General features: G+C 37.8%; 2 protein-coding genes across 2 annotated transcripts; both read left to right on the forward strand.

The window, feature by feature from the left end:
* Nucleotides 1-2,355: 2,355 nt before the first annotated feature.
* On the forward strand, nt 2,356-3,318 carry LOC122728964 (olfactory receptor 6C1-like). The gene has a single exon (XM_043967656.1). It carries the CDS (start codon nt 2,359-2,361, stop codon nt 3,316-3,318), a length of 960 nt encoding a protein of 319 aa, XP_043823591.1. The 5' UTR covers nt 2,356-2,358.
* An 11,534-nt stretch (nt 3,319-14,852) lies between these two features.
* On the forward strand, nt 14,853-15,851 carry LOC122728965 (olfactory receptor 6C1-like). Its single transcript, XM_043967657.1, has one exon. The coding sequence runs from the start codon at nt 14,892-14,894 to the stop codon at nt 15,849-15,851; it is 960 nt and encodes a 319-aa protein (XP_043823592.1). The 5' UTR covers nt 14,853-14,891.
* Nucleotides 15,852-17,669: the final 1,818 nt, after the last annotated feature.

A 17,669-nucleotide genomic window follows, 5' to 3' on the forward strand; every position in this document is an offset into this window, starting at 1 on the left:
GATACAGACAGGCAGGCAGACAGAGAACTTGATGGAGAGGTAGACAGACAGAGAGACAGATGAGAGATTAACAAAGTGACATCAGAAGTACAAGCTAATAGAATCGATGTGTTAGAGTAGAAACAGCACTAGACTAGGATTCAAAAGAGCTGCTTGTATCCAGATCTGCTTCTTCAAGCTAAATCTGACTTTAAGCAAACCTCTTCACCTCTTGACCCTCTTTCCTCATCAGTAGAATGAGAAGTGGGTTTAGATGGTCTGAAAGGCCCTTTCCAATTTTAAGTTCTATTATCTAACATCCTGGAATGAAAATATAATTCCTTTAATATAGAATTTCAGTGGAAACTATTAGGAGTTAGTCTTCCCGTTTTACCTTTCCTCCCTCATATAGACATGAAGTTGTGGTTTCTAAATATAAATTATTTACACAAATTCAGATTATAGTGAACTTACCTTGTGTGCTTGTCAATATAGGGAAAGTAACATGGGGGAAAGTGATAATAGTGATTGGAAATCAAACAGGCTGTTTCTAATACAAGCTTCAGGACATTCCACCAAGGTTCCTAAAAATAGTCTCCACTTAGTTTCACGTTTAGTTTACTAGGCTTCCTAGTTTTTAGCCAGATTTTATCTTTTGGTTTTCTTAAATCTTTTTTTGTTTTTTTGGTGAGGCAATTGGGGTTAAATGACTTGCCCACATTCACACACAGCTAGTAAGTGTCAAGTGGCTGAGGCTGGATTTGAACTCAGGTCCTCCTGACTCCAGGGCCAGTGCTCTATCCACTGCACCACCTAGCTGCCCCTTAAATCCTTTTTTAATACCATTCCTAAAATATAGAATAGATGATAATAACAGGAGATTACCAGTGTGAATGATAGGAGAGTATGTGTTTAACTCCATGGTTACAGTCTAGTAGAGGCATAAGGTATACATACAATTGTAAAATTCAATGATATATACTGAGGGCATCAAAGATGAAAAAAAATGGTCTTAGGTTAGAAGTAGATAAGTTTATTACTAAATAGAGGAGTGTTATTCTTATCATTTTATAGATAGGGAAAATGAGGCAGACATGAAATGGACATTTTGAAACTCGTTGGTATGTAGGAGGGAGAGGAGAATAGTATATTACATACATAAAGAAGGAGAATTGTGAACAAAGTGAAAAGTTTGAGGCATATACTGAAGCCTATGGTAAGGTGTTCTAGGTTGGCTACAGAGTATAGTGCACCAGGTTTTTTTTTTTTTTTTATTGGTAATCAAAGGAATACCTATCAATTGGGGAATGGCTAAACAAGCTGTGGTATGTGATAGTGATGGAATATTATTGCTCTATAAGAAATAACAAGTGTGGTGATTTCAGAAAGGCCTGGAAAAATTTGTATAAACTGATGTACAGTGAAGTGAGCAGAATTTAGAGAATGTTGCATACAGTGGCAGCAATATCATTTGATGAACAACTGTGAATGACTTCACTATTCTCAGCAATACAATGATCCAAGACAATACCAAAGGACTAATGATGAAGCACACTATCCACGTCTGAAGAAAGAACTCATGGTGATTGAATGGAGACTGAATCATGCTATTTTTCACTTTCTTTCATTTTTTTCTGTTATTTGTTTTCTTGTACACAATGATAATATGGCAATGCTTTACATAATTTCACTTGTATAACTTATATCTGATTGCTTACTGCCCCATAGAGGGGGGAGGGAAGGAAGGAAAGAAGGAATAAAATTTGGAACTCAAAACTTTAAAGAAAAGAGATTTACTGAGATGAAAAATAAAGAGTACAATAAATAAAAGATGGTATTATAAGATAAGCCTAAAAAAATATCTTGGTGAACAATGATAAATGACCTTAAATAATACATTAAGGAGAAAAGTGAAGTTCTGATTTCATTAGGAGGCATATGGTACTTAACAACATTCAACCTTTTTTTTGATTTTGTACATATCTTCCCAACTATGTTAATCTCCTTAAAAACATCAACCATATCTTATTGACTTTGAGACTCCCTTTATACCTACTATACTAACATAACAGGTACTTAATAAATGTTTGAATGAATGAATGAATGAACTTGAAAGCTTTCTTCCTGCTCCATTTCAAGAATAACCTATACCTAAGTCTTCTGTTTTCTGTCTTCTTCTTCTTCTTCTTCTTCTTCTTCTTCTTCTTCTTCTTCTTCTTCTCCTTCTCCTTCTCCTTCTCCTTCTCCTTCTCCTTCTCCTTCTCCTTCTCCTTCTCCTTCTCCTTCTCCTTCTCCTTCTCCTTCTCCTTCTCCTTCTTCTTCTTTAGTAATTTCCCTTTATTTTCATTGAAGATCTACTCATGAGGAAAGAAAACAAACATGAACAATCACACAGAGATAACAGAGTTCATCCTGCTGGGATTGTCAGATGACCCAGAACTTCAAATGGTCATTTTCTTCTTTCTGTTACTGGCCTACATACTCAGCATTGCTGGCAATGTGACTATCATCATCCTCACCCTGCTGGATTCTCACCTCCAGACTCCAATGTATTTCTTCCTCCGGAATTTCTCCTTCTTAGAAATTTCATTTACAACTGCCTGTGTTCCCAAATTCTTGGGCACCATTATCACTGAGGACAGGACCATTTCCTACAATGGCTGTATGGCTCAGATGTTTTTTGTCATTCTCTTGGGAGTGACTGAATTTTACCTTCTAGCAGCCATGTCCTATGACCGCTATGTGGCCATCTGCAAACCCTTGCATTACATGACCATCATGAGTCCCAGAGTCTGCACAATACTTGTGTTCTGCTCATGGTTCATGTCATTCATGATCATTTTCCCAGCAATCATGCTGATGCAGCAGCTTGACTATTGTGCTGATAATATCATTGACCATTTCATTTGTGACTATTCTCCCCTCTTGCAGCTATCCTGTACAGACACACAGTTGTTAGAAACAATAGGCTTTTCCTGGGCTGTGGTGACTCTTATGTTCACATTGGTCTTAGTAATTCTCTCCTACACTTATATCATCCAGACAATTCTGCGGTTCCCCTCTGTCAGTCAGAGGAAAAAGGCCTTTTCAACTTGTTCTTCTCATATGATTGTCATCTCCATTTCTTATGCAAGCTGCATCTTCATGTACATTAAACCCTCAGCAAAGGACAGAGTATCTTTGAGCAAGGGAGTGGCTGTGCTTTATACATCAATAGCCCCCATATTGAATCCTTTCATTTATAGCCTAAGGAATCAGCAAGTGAAACAAGCCTTCATGGACATGATCTGCAAGATTGTATTTTCTTTAAGCAAAGGAAAGAAAAAACTATTGAAATGAATAAAAGGTGAAAGGGAAAATAGAGAATTTTGATAGTCTACTCAAAATTTTGTCAGCTGCCTCATATCTCTGTATCTTTTGATTTCTGTTAAGTCATTACTTTTTAAAAAATTTGGATTTACAGATGAAATTCTGTTGTATTTAATTTGAATATATTTCTATCTGTAAATGTAGCCTCTCTCAACAGAATGTAAGCTTTTGGATAATAAGAACTATTTAATTTTATGTCTTTATATCCCCAGCACATAGCATAGTGCCTCACAAAGTAGATATATTATAGATTTTTATCAATAATTTCTTTTTAGAGGTTGATAGCCCATTCAGTAATCCCTATCACAATACGTCCATGTCTAAAGAAATGGTTTGTGAGTTGCTCTGGCCCCTCTGAAAAATGAATTGTCACTTTGTACCTGGCTTATTGGTGATGCATCACTCCCTTGTGAAGACCTTTCTATCTTCATAGGAGCTAGACTTATGGAGAATAAGATCACCAGAACTTCTGTTAACACTTGAACAGCATTCAAGATATCAATGTCATTTCCATATGTTGTTAAGGCTTTCCAGTTGGTTGCTTAGTGGAAGATTGGTTTCTGACTCAAGTGCTCAAGCCAATTTGTAATGTCATCAATTTGTGAGTTTGTGTCAGTAATACAGATTGCAATGAATCTATGCATGACCATTTTCTGTGCTTCTTGTCTATATTCTCCCAAAAGGGTTTTTTCTTTGTTTGTTTGTTTGTTTGTTTTGGAGAGGCAATTGGGGTTAAGTGACTTGCCCATGGTCACATAGCTAGTAAGTGTCAAGTGTCTCAGGCTGGATTTGAACTCAGGTCCGACTGAATCCAGGGCCAGTGCTCTATCCACTGCGCCACCTAGCTGCCCCCCCCCAAAGTTTTTAATAGGAGTTTTACCCAACATGATGGAGTTCTTCCTAGCTTAATCAGTGTCACCAGGGTATGGTTAGATAATACTGATGATCCACCTGTCATCCCTTGCTTTTGCCACATAACTGGTCCATAGTCTCTTCTTAATGGCAACCTTTATCCTTATATGTCTTTAGAGTCCCTGGTTGGTTAAATCTTGTAGCTTACTCACATCTACTATGTTCCATCTTCCTCTTTGTGATGACTTCCGCATAGCAATAGTCCATATGGCATCAAACAACACCTTTACTTCTATGCCTTCCACTAGTCTCTCAGGTGATGGAAGACTCAGATCCTACCCAGCTCTCTCTGCAACACCTTTTGGAAGCTGTGAGCTTCTTTTTCCATATGCCAACAACTATTGCCCCTCTTACTTCTATTTTCTTCTACTGTAGTAAATACAGATTATGGACATTTAAAGAAAATATGGATATTTAGAGAAAACTATCTCTGGTCCTTCTTTATATGCTTTCATCCCCTTTCCCCTCAATCACATCCCAATCATGTTCTAGTCCTACTCTGGCCACCCATTACACTGTGTCCTTGGCATTTCCCATCCCACATTTAACACTCTTATTCATTCAGCACCCTTTTCTCTCTTACACTAGCCTTCATGTAGACCAGGCTTCCCTCTGACTATGCTGAATCTTTGATAAGCCTCTCTAGCACTGACTGACTTTCACTCTCCCTATTTGCTCATGATGGTGCTAGAGGGGGAAGCAGAAAACTCTCTGCACTCCATTTGCTTCCTTCAGTTCATCTTTTTTTTTTTTTTTACCATCCACTCATTTAAATTTTACAGCCACAATTATGATAACTGTGGTATGCCAGCCACGGGCCATTCTTCCTCCTTTCTGAAGGAATCTACCACTTGGCTTGCCATCTTCTTCTGCCTGACTCCTTTTACTAGAGAAGTTTAATATCCATGTAGATTCTCCCTCAAGCTCCATTTATTGCCATTGTCTGAATCTCCTTTAAGCCCCATGACCTACTCCTTCACTCCTTAGACACAAATGAGGATGAACACACACTAGATTTTGTTATTAGTGCACTATTTCCCTAATTTGCAACTTGACATCCACTCTCTGACCTTAACCTCCTATCCATAACCTACTTTTCCAAGGATCCTTCTGTTTCTTCCCTACTAAACATATTAATCTTCCTTAATTCCAATACCACTCAGTATTTCTCCAGCCTTTATCCCTGCTTGGATTTCACTTTACTCCCTCTACAACCTTAACTGAAGCATAAGCCTTTTCAGCTCTATATGGCCTTCTGCTCTATATGGCATTGTCCTATGGCATTATTTGGATGTTCTTTGGAGCAATTGTGTCATGAGTTTGAGAGCTCACTGCCATCTTGCCTCTGCACTGGAAGTCGAATTGTCTCCCCAAATTCCAAAGTTCTCTAATGCCACCTGGAATGCAAGAGGAAGATACAGCAAAAAGCAGATCCACTCCATTTTAAAAGATCCAGTGTACCATTGGTCTTGAATAAGACTAAAAGTAAGGAGAGAGATGAGGACTAGAGGGATGTTCAGTGCAATCAACTATTTTGATTCCAGAAGACCAGTGAAACTCAAGGGGAATAATGAAAAATACATTTTCAGGCATGTCCAATGGTGAAATTTATTTTTCTTGATCACTCCTATTTCTTTACAAATGCGTTTTCCTTCTCTATTTTTTCTTTTTCTATTTGACAAGGGTGGAGAGGAGACTATCAATTCAATTCAATTCAATAAACATTTATTAAGTACCTAGTTTGTGCTAGAGACTCTGATAACTGTTAAGGATGCGTATAAGAAAAAGAGAAAGTACATATTCTTAAGAATCTTACAATTGATGGAAAAAGAAAACATACAAAGAAGCTGAAAACTGAAGGTATCAATCACAAGGAATTATCTGGGGTTGTGGGGGACATGGGTATGAATGGTGTTCCATGGAATGAAAGCCAGGCATGACTACTGATGGAAAATAGAGTAACCTGAAAGGTTGTGAGCACACTAAAAAGGAAAGGTTTAAAAGGAGTTTAATGCTCTACCAATCAAAGGAGAGAATTACTTGAATGTTACTTGAAAAGTTATTGAGGGGCAGCTAGGTGGTACAGTGGATAGAGCACCGGCCCTGGAGCCAGGAGGACCCGAGTTCAAACCTGGCCTCAGACACTTGACACTTACTAGCTGTGTGACCCTGGGAAAGTCACTTAAGCCCAATTGCCTCACCAAAAAAAAAAAAAAGTTATTGAGTAATATCTATCATCAAGTTTCCAAAAAAGAACAGAAAGCACATGTAATCATTGACTCTTTTTTTTTAATTTTTCAGAAGAAAATAGATAAAAAGTAAAAAAGAAACATAGATCAAAAGGATGCTTAAGAATAAAAACGTTTCATATAATAAATTTTTGCAGTTTATTTTTTGTGAAATCATCCTTCGGCTGGGCACACATATATTTACTTTATTTGGTGTTTGTTAACCTTGTCATTAAAAAAAATTGGGGGGTGGGGTGTGCAGTGAGGTGGCACAGTGTATAAAGCATTGGCCTTGGATTCAGGAAGACCTGAACTCAAATCTGGCCTCAAACACTTAACACTAGCTGTGTGACCCTGGGCAAGTCACTTAACCGTCTTTGCCCTGCAAAAAATAAATTAATTAATTAATAATAATAATAATTAAAAGTTAAAAAGTAAAAGAAAAAAAAGAGCCAGGATGGAGGCTTGGAAAATAGCAATACAAAGAGCACAGCACTTGGATGGTGATTCATAGCATTACTTATAAAGGAGGTCAATAAGATTAATGCAATAGGTAGAAAGAGAATCATAAAAGAGTTGTTTCAGGAAACCCCATGGAGGAGAATGAGGGTGTGAAAAGTTAGAATTTAATGCAAATGCAATATCTCATGATCTTTATGTGAACATGAATAATCCTTAAAAATGTAAACTCCCTCTAGGAATAAAGATTATGACCCATTTTTGACTTTGTAATTGAGTCCTTAGGAGTTGCCTGAGGCACAGAGATGGGGTTCTGAGTCAGACCAGGAACACCACTAATTTAGGGCAGAGAGTGTCTTTGAATCCACACATTCCCAACTCCAGTCTAATCCCTCTCTCCATTATTCCATGCTTTTCCTATTATTGTTTTCATGGGGTTTAGGGGCATTCAAGGAGGACTACTACTTGTGGTGTGAGGCCTAGCCAAGCTCTTTTCAGAGCTGCTCATCCATCTTTGGTGTCCACCTTCCCCTAATTCTCTCTCTCTCTCTCTCTCTCTCTCTCTCTCTCTCTCTCTCTCTCTCTCTCTCTCTCTCCCTCTTTTGTGGGGCAATTGGGGTTAAGTGACTTGCCCAGGGTCACACATCTAGTAAGTGTTAAGTGTCTGATTGCCAGATTTGAACTCAGGTCCTCCTGAATCCAGGGCAGGTGCTCTATCCATTGCAACACCCAGCTGCCCCTCCACCTAATTCTCACCCCTGGCTTCAAGAAGTTGTAGCATGCACTGTGGCCATCTCAGCAGATGGGTTAAGCTAGGATGACATGGTTCAAACTGTGGTAAAATATGAAAGTTTTTAACAGTCGGTTAGGATAACTGAAAGACACCAGTTTTTCAAGGACCACCCTTTTGGGGAGGAGATGAACAGTCCGCCTGCTGCGCATGTCAGACTGCCTGCCCGGTTTTTGACTTCCGGGGTGGAGAGAACGAGAGTAGGCCTTTTTGCTTGCTTGGTGGGACTCCTGACGGCGCGGCACAGACGGTATCTCTCTCTCCAAAGGTGGCCTTTTCGGTTTGGTGAGTTTTTATAAGGAATATAGACTAAGCCTAGATTTAAGACGATTTGTATTGTATTTCTATTTTCCTATCCTTCTAATCAACATCACCTTGTGACTATCATACAATAAAGGCTTTATCTAGAAAACCAGAAGCTTCTTCCATTTACTAGTCTGGGAGATAAATTAGGGAAAAGTTAAGTAGGGGAGATTTATGATCTAATATCCAATTTTAAATCTCACAAAACCCATCTATGGCTTAGGAGGATGTCTACCCAAAGCATGTGAAGATTACACCTGACAGAATGGTCAGATCAGAATAACATGTACCAATGGCCATGAAGGTGGCTCAAGCTGGTGCTGTGGAACACTTAGAGCTTTGTCAGACATGGAAGATGCAAAGGTCATCCATTGCATCCCAAGTTTTGTCAGTCCCTTCATTTTTGTCTTTCCACTGGACACTGATGACTCTGGAAAAGAGAGTGTGTGTGATACCTGTCTGTCACTCTCTATGTCACTCACTTAAATCCAATGTACACAAAAGTCAAGCCATCACCTTGTCATGTCCTTGGTCCTCTTCAAAAAAATGAAGGACTTACAACATTAGTATCATTATTACCATATTGATTCTTCCATTCTGTCTTATTTGTCTCTAATTAAACAGTCCTCTAGAATAATTCCAGATGGCAAGGAAGATAAATTTTGAACTTTGATATCCTACTCATGGCTATGAGATTTTTTACTGTACTCACTAAAATAAACCAGGAGAGAAAAATGGAAAAAACAAACATGTAGATTATATCAAAGGATTTACAAAGTATCCTTTAAGAACTGGAATCAAAGTCTTTTGTATTTGTCACCAGAGAACAATTTTTGTGGGGAATGAGCATTATGGGAAGTGGGAAATGGGATTCTTGTGAATTTACAGTATTTCTGGTGATAAGCAACAGTAGGACTTGCCTTGATAGTTAAGTAGCGCCAGAGAATTCTGAACAGGGATAGTATCCCAAGAGATTAGAAAATTAGTCACAAAGATAGTTTTGGAAATAACCAGATTCCCACTTGCCTATTTGCCTTCTCTATCTATAGGTATTTAGCTTGCCAAGGATTTTTTTTTTTTTGGAGGGGGACACCTTGCTCACTGTCACCTAAACTATTATTTCCAAATTGTGCTACAATGGATTAGGTTTTATAATCCTTAGTGCCTTCTGAACCTGCCTCTCCATGACACATTGGCCTTATTAAATGAATTAATCCTCCTGAGTAGGCATCAGTCACAGTAGATAAGTCATCTTCTCCATTTCTAGAAAGTTATAATCGGCACTGAGAATTTTGAAGAATCTTACATTCTCTATGGAGTTCAATGAGATATTTCTGGGAGGCAAAATCAGTAGGAAGTGTCAGAATCAAAAAGACAAAGTCATACTTGAATGGATATCCATTGCCCTATGGACTGACAATAAACAGGAGTCCCAGAAAGTGTCTGAGGGAGGATACACTTTTGTTGGAGGTAGTGGGCACAGCTGGCTATATAGTCAACATAAAATCATTCCTTCTCAATTTTTGGGCAAACTATATTTTATATTTTCATTAAATTTTCAGCAGTAAGTGATCAAGGATTGCTTTAAAAAGTAAGTATTTTTGTTTTAATATCTCTTTTTTCCTTCTTTCCATTGGTATTATACCAAAACCCAGTGCGTTAGTGTGTTTGTGTTTCTTCTTAGACATGACCACACACATTGACATATCTGCAAAAAGGCAATTTTATTCATGGAAATCACAGAATAAAAATCAATTATGATGTCCAATTTGTCATTTTATTCTCAACTGCTTATTTATTAATTTTGTCCTTTATGGGAATAGTGTTGGAAATTGTCATTCTTTGTCCTTTAATTCAAGAATCATAGGTTTAGAGCTGGAAAGCCCAAGGAAGTCATCAAGATCAATCATGTTAATTGTTTCATTGAGAAAATTTAGAACCAGACAGATTGTTTTTCTCTGTCCTTCATTCTGGAGGTGGTGATCTCACAACTTGCAGTGAATTGGATTTAAGTGAGGGAGCACTGTGCAAAGGCACCAGCCTCACTCTCTCCTCCAGAACTATCATCAGGAAGACTGGGGATGGCCCCGGATTTTGAAGGCAATTGGGGTTAAGTGACTTGCCCAGCGTTGCACAGGTAGTAAACTATCTGAGGTAAGATTTGAACTCATGTCCTCCCAATGTCAGTGCCAGTGCTCTATCCACTGTACCACATAGCTCCCCCAATCAGAGAGTTTGACTGTCTTTCCTAAGGTCAAACAGGTAGCAAGTGACAAAGGCAAGATGTGGATAAAAGTCTCTTGACACCCAAGACAGCATTCTTTTCACTATAACACAGTGTTTCTAATATGAAGCCTCACAAGCCTTCAGAAAGAGCTTATTAAACATGACTAGAATAATGCGTGCACCCCCTTCCCAACCTTAGACAGGGAAACATGGGGATTTAGAATCAGAGGGCCTGGCCTTAAGTCCTGTCTCTGCCACTTAGGAGCCATATGATGCAGAACAAGTGACTTCACCTCTCTAGAACTATTTATTAATGTTTGAAATGAGGGAAATGGACAAGATGACTTCAGTGCTCTGTTTCAGCTCTAAGTTCTAGAATCCCTTGAATGAATTAAAATAAGACATAGGCAAATTGAAATCTAACACTTCTCATCTTCAGAGGAAGAAAGAGAAAGAGAATCTCTCAGAGGACTTAGCAAAAGGAACTCTCTGAAGTAATAATGAAGAATGTTATGACAGCTTGTAAAAACTAATTCTACAAAATTTCATTAGAATCTGCTGGAAACTTGTTTTCCTATCATGGATAAAATTCTTAAAGTAGTTATTGCTATCATTAACATGAAGTAGCTACTGTCCAAAAGCAGAACTAAATCACTGCTCTCACCATTGACAAAATAAGTCAATATTTCTATCCCTTACCCAATGATCATAAGTACTTAATTATTATTTATTAAATTTAAATTGAACATGGGGAGTTTCATGAAAGAAACAGAAGGCAATGACAGCAAGGAGTAGCCACAGAGTCTTGCTCATTCCGTTGGTCTCTCTTTTTCTCTGATATTTTAGAAAGGAGCATCATAGAAAAGAGTCTTGACTGTACCATGATATACAAGGAGAGGGGATCTAACATTCAAAGTAATTATAAAAGCTATAAGAGATTGTCATAAATCATTGTCCAAAATATGACTAAAAGAAAAAGAAAAAAATGAAATGGAAACAGTGAGGGTATAAGAAACAGAGGAAGTTAGTTGATTTCTTCATGGTAGGTGAGCATGCAGAAAAAAGATGTGAAAAGTAACTGTCTTCACAATCTCAATCCTAGATATAGCTAATGCAACTCCATCCTATCTTATTCTCAAATCCTTTGAGCCACTGTCCTACATTCCTAGCTGCCTGCTGGTGAACAGGGCTAATGAAAGACTTGAAACTGAGCTATTAGGATATGACTATTGATGTGTGGAACCAATATGGAGAAGAGTAGTTCATGGGATTTAAAATGATTGAGATGGGGCAGGTAGGTGGCACAGTGAATAAGGTACCAGTCCTGGATTCAGGAGGACCTGAGTTCAAATCCAGCCTCAGACACTTGACACTTAATAGCTATGTGACCCTGGCCAAGTCACTTAACCCTCGTTGCCCTGCAATAAATGGATGGATGGATGGATGGATGGATGGATGGATGGATAGCCAGATAAACAAAAATAAATAAATAAATAAATAAATAAATGGATGGATGGATGGATGGATAAATAAATAAAGAAATGGTTGAGGAACTGAGAAGTTAGGGTATTTAAGGAATACCTGTATATATGTATATATATATATATTATATATATTTTATACAAGTATTAATATCTCTGATGAAGTAGAAAATATTATTTAATAAAACCTGAAGTCCTTAAACATAAGCAATTTTCTGCTTAAATAGCTTATGTATGATATTGTAGGTCCGGACTGGTAGATTTAAGAAAGATATACACAAGACAAAGAAAGGAAAGAAATAAGCTTTGATATTTAATTTACTATGTGTCAAGCATTGCATGAAGCACTTTTTACAAGGATTTTCTCATTTGAGAAGCACAACAACTCTGCAAGATATCTACTTTTATTTTTTTTTTTTTTAGGCAACAGGGGTTAAATGACTTGCCCACGGTCACACAGCTGGTAAATGTCAAGTGTCTGAGGCCGGATTTGAACTCAGGTACTCCTGAGTTGAGGGCTGGTGCTTTAACCACTGCCCCATCTAGCTTCCCCTACTTTTGTTGTTAACATCTTACAGCTGAGGAAATTGAACTGAAGTCTCTTGTCTAGGATCTCACATCTGGTATGTGTCTGTAAGTAGAAGCACTTTAGGGAAAGGAATAAGCATCAGTTCCTGAAGTTGACAGTGTCGCATAAGGGAATGCTTAGATATATGTCCCAGAAAGTAATTGTCAGAGGGAAGGAGGGTGTTATAAATGTCCTAGTGTTGTTTCCATATTATAAACCACATTAAAGTGTGAGCTACTTGAGGGCAAAGCCTGGGTTTTTTTTTTCTTTCTTTGTAGCTTTTGCAATTATCACAGTGCCTCACACAAAATAAGCACTTAATCAATGTTTATAAATAGATGACTGATAGACATGTAGAAAGATAGGTAGATAGATACAGACAGGCAGGCAGACAGAGAACTTGATGGAGAGGTAGACAGACAGAGAGACAGATGAGAGATTAACAAAGTGACATCAGAAGTACAAGCTAATAGAATCGATGTGTTAGAGTAGAAACAGCACTAGACTAGGATTCAAAAGAGCTGCTTGTATCCAGATCTGCTTCTTCAAGCTAAATCTGACTTTAAGCAAACCTCTTCACCTCTTGACCCTCTTTCCTCATCAGTAGAATGAGAAGTGGGTTTAGATGGTCTGAAAGGCCCTTTCCAATTTTAAGTTCTATTATCTAACATCCTGGAATGAAAATATAATTCCTTTAATATAGAATTTCAGTGGAAACTATTAGGAGTTAGTCTTCCCGTTTTACCTTTCCTCCCTCATATAGACATGAAGTTGTGGTTTCTAAATATAAATTATTTACACAAATTCAGATTATAGTGAACTTACCTTGTGTGCTTGTCAATATAGGGAAAGTAACATGGGGGAAAGTGATAATAGTGATTGGAAATCAAACAGGCTGTTTCTAATACAAGCTTCAGGACATTCCACCAAGGTTCCTAAAAATAGTCTCCACTTAGCTTCACGTTTATTTTACTAGGCTTCCTAGTTTTTAGCCAGATTTTATCTTTTGGTTTTCTTAAATCTTTTTTTGTTTTTTTGGTGAGGCAATTGGGGTTAAATGACTTGCCCACATTCACACACAGCTAGTAAGTGTCAAGTGGCTGAGGCTGGATTTGAACTCAGGTCCTCCTGACTCCAGGGCCAGTGCTCTATCCACTGCACCACCTAGCTGCCCCTTAAATCCTTTTTTAATACCATTCCTAAAATATAGAATAGATGATAATAACAGGAGATTACCAGTGTGAATGATAGGAGAGTATGTGTTTAACTCCATGGTTACAGTCTAGTAGAGGCATAAGGTATACATACAATTGTAAAATTCAATGATATATACTGAGGGCATCAAAGATGAAAAAAAATGGTCTTAGGTTAATAGTAGATAAGTTTATTACTAAATAGATGAGTGTTATTCTTATCATTTTATAGATAGGGAAAATGAGGCAGACATGAAATGGACATTTTGAAACTCGTTGGTATGTAGGAGGGAGAGGAGAATAGTATATTACATACATAAAGAAGGAGAATTGTGAACAAAGTGAAAAGTTTGAGGCATATACTGAAGCCTATGGTAAGGTGTTCTAGGTTGGCTACAGAGTATAGTGCACCAGGTTTGTTTTTTTTTTTTTTTTTTATTGGTAATCAAAGGAATACCTATCAATTGGGGAATGGCTAAACAAGCTGTGGTATGTGATAGTGATGGAATATTATTGCTCTATAAGAAATAACAAGTGTGGTGATTTCAGAAAGGCCTGGAAAAATTTGTATAAACTGATGTATAGTGAAGTGAGCAGAATTTAGAGAATGTTGCATACAGTGGCAGCAATATCATTTGATGAACAATTGTGAATGACTTCACTATTCTCAGCAATACAATGATCCAAGACAATACCAAAGGACTAATGATGAAGCACACTATCCACTTCTGAAGAAAGAACTCATGGTGATTGAATGGAGACTGAATCATGCTATTTTTCACTTTCTTTCATTTTTTTCTGTTATTTGTTTTCTTGTACACAATGATAATATGGCAATGCTTTACATAATTTCACTTGTATAACCTATATCTGATTGCTTACTGCCCCATAGAGGGGGGAGGGAAGGAAGGAAAGAAGGAATAAAATTTGGAACTCAAAACTTTAAAGAAAAGAGATTTACTGAGAAGAAAAATAAAGAGTACAATAAATAAAAGATGGTATTATAAGATAAGCCTAAAAAAATATCTTGGTGAACAATGATAAATGACCTTAAATAATACATTAAGGAGAAAAGTGAAGTTCTGATTTCATTAGGAGGCATATGGTACTTAACAACATTCAACCCTTTTTTTGATTTTGTACATATCTTCCCAACTATGTTAATCTCCTTAAAAACATCAACCATATCTTATTGACCTTTGAGACTCTCTTACTTAATAAATGTTTGAATGAATGAATGAATGAATGAATGAACTTGAAAGCTTTCTTCCTGCTCCATTTCAAGAATAACCTATACCTAAGTCTTCTGTTTTCTCCTTCTTCTTCTTTAGTAATTTCCTTTTATTGTCATTGAAGATCTACTTATGAGGAAAGAAAACAAACATGAACAATCACACAGAGATAACAGAGTTCATCCTCCTGGGATTGTCAGATGATCCAGAGCTTCAAATGGTCATTTTCTTTTTTCTGTTACTGGCCTACATACTCAGCATTGCTGGCAATGTGACTATCATCATCCTCACCCTGCTGGATTCTCACCTCCAGACTCCAATGTATTTCTTCCTCCGGAATTTCTCCTTCTTAGAAATTTCATTTACAACTGCCTGTGTTCCCAAATTCTTGGGCACCATTATCACTGAGGACAGGACCATTTCCTATAATGGCTGTATGGCTCAGATGTTTTTTGTTATTCTCTTGGGAGTGACTGAATTTTACCTTCTAGCAGCCATGTCCTATGACCGCTATGTGGCCATCTGCAAACCCTTGCATTACATGACCATCATGAGTCCCAGAGTCTGCACAATACTTGTGTTCTGCTCATGGTTCATGTCATTCATCATCATATTCCCAGCAATCATGCTGATGCAGCAGCTTGACTATTGTGCTGATAATATCATTGACCATTTCCTTTGTGACTATTCTCCCCTCTTGCAGCTATCCTGTACAGACACACAGTTGTTAGAAACAGTAGGCTTTTCCTGGGCTGTGGTGACTCTTATGTTCACATTGGTCTTAGTAATTCTCTCCTACACTTATATCATCCAGACAATTCTGCGGTTCCCCTCTGTCAGTCAGAGGAAAAAGGCCTTTTCAACTTGTTCTTCTCATATGATTGTCATCTCCATTTCTTATGGAAGCTGCATCTTCATGTACATTAAACCCTCAGCAAAGGACCGAGTATCTTTGAGCAAGGGAGTGGCTGTGCTTAATACATCAATAGCCCCCATGTTGAATCCCTTCATTTATAGCCTAAGGAATCAGCAAGTGAAACAAGCCTTCATGGACATGATCTGCAAGATTGTATTTTCTTTAAGCAAAGGAAAGAAAAAACTATTGAAATGAATAAAAGGTGAAAGGGAAAATAGAGAATTTTGATAGTCTACTCAAAATTGTATCAGCTGCCTCATATCTCTGTATCTTTTGATTTCTGTTAAGTCATTACTTTTTAAAAAATTTGGATTTACAGATGAAATTCTGTTGTATTTAATTTGAATACATTTCTATCTGTAAATGTTGCCTCTCTCAACAGAATGTAAGCTTTTGGATAATAAAAACTATTTAATTTTATGTCTTTATATCCCCAGCACATAGCATAGTGCCTCACAAAGTAGATATATTATAGATTTTTATCAATAATTTCTTTTTAGAGGTTGATAGCCCATTCAGTAATCCCTATCACAATACGTCCATGTCTAAAGAAATGGTTTGTGAGTTGCTCTGGCCCCTCTGAAAAATGAATTGTCACTTTGTACCTGGCTTATTGGTGATGCATCACTCCCTTGTGAAGACCTTTCTATCTTCATAGGAGCTAGCCTTATGGAGAATAAGATCACCAGAACTTCTGTTAACACTTGAACAGCATTCAAGATATCAATGTCATTTCCATATGTTGTTAAGGCTTTCCAGTTGGTTACTTAGTGGAAGATTGGTTTCTGACTCAAGTGCTCAAGCCAATTTGTAATGTCATCAATTTGTGAGTTTGTGCCAGTAATACAGATTGCAATGAATCTATGCATGACCATTTTCTGTGCTTCTTGTCTATATTCTCCCAAAAGGGTTTTTTCTTTGTTTGTTTGTTTGTTTGTTTTGGAGAGGCAATTGGGGTTAAGTGACTTGCCCATGGTCACATAGCTAGTAAGTGTCAAGTGTCTCAGGCTGGATTTGACCTCAGGTCCGACTGAATCCAGGGCCAGTGCTCTATCCACTGCGCCACCTAGCTGCCCCCCCCCAAAGTTTTTAATAGGAGTTTTACCCAACATGATGGAGTTCTTCCTAGCTTAATCAGTGTCACCAGGGTATGGTTAGATAATACTGATGATCCACCTGTCATCCCTTGCTTTTGCCACATAACTGGTCCATAGTCTCTTCTTAATGGCAACCTTTATCCTTATATGTCTTTAGAGTCCCTGGTTGGTTAAATCTTGTAGCTTACTCACATCTACTATGTTCCATCTTCCTCTTTGTGATGACTTCCACATAGCAATAGTCCATATGGCATCAAACAACACCTTTACTTCTATGCCTTCCACTAGTCTCTCAGGTGATGGAAGACTCAGATCCTACCCAGCTCTCTCTGCAACACCCTTTGGAAGCTGTGAGCTTCTTTTTCCATATGCCAACAACTATTGCCCCTCTTACTTCTATTTTCTTCTACGGTAGTAAATACAGAATATGGACATTTAAGGAAAATGTGGATATTTAGAGAAAACTATCTCTGGTCCTTCTTTATATGCTTTCATCCCCTTTCCCCTCAATCACATCCCAATCATGTTCCAGTCCTACTCTGGCCACCCATTACACTGTGTCCTTGGCATTTCCCATTCCACATTTAACACTCTTATTCATTCAGCACCCTTTTCTCTCTTACACTAGCCTTCATGTAGACCAGGCTTCCCTCTGACTATGCTGAATCTTTGATAAGCCTCTCTAGCACTGGCTGACTTTCACTCTCCCTATTTGCTCATGATGGTGCTAGAGGGGGAAGCAGAAAACTCTCTGCACTCCATTTGCTTCCTTCAGTTCATCTTTTTTTTTTTTTTTACCATCCACTCATTTAAATTTTACAGCCACAATTATGATAACTGTGGTATGCCAGCCACGGGCCATTCTTCCTCCTTTCTGAAGGAATCTACCACTTGGCTTGCCATCTTTCTTCTGCCT

This window comes from Dromiciops gliroides, chromosome 5 (assembly GCF_019393635.1).
Source record: "Dromiciops gliroides isolate mDroGli1 chromosome 5, mDroGli1.pri, whole genome shotgun sequence".
Classification (NCBI taxonomy): domain Eukaryota; kingdom Metazoa; phylum Chordata; class Mammalia; order Microbiotheria; family Microbiotheriidae; genus Dromiciops; species Dromiciops gliroides.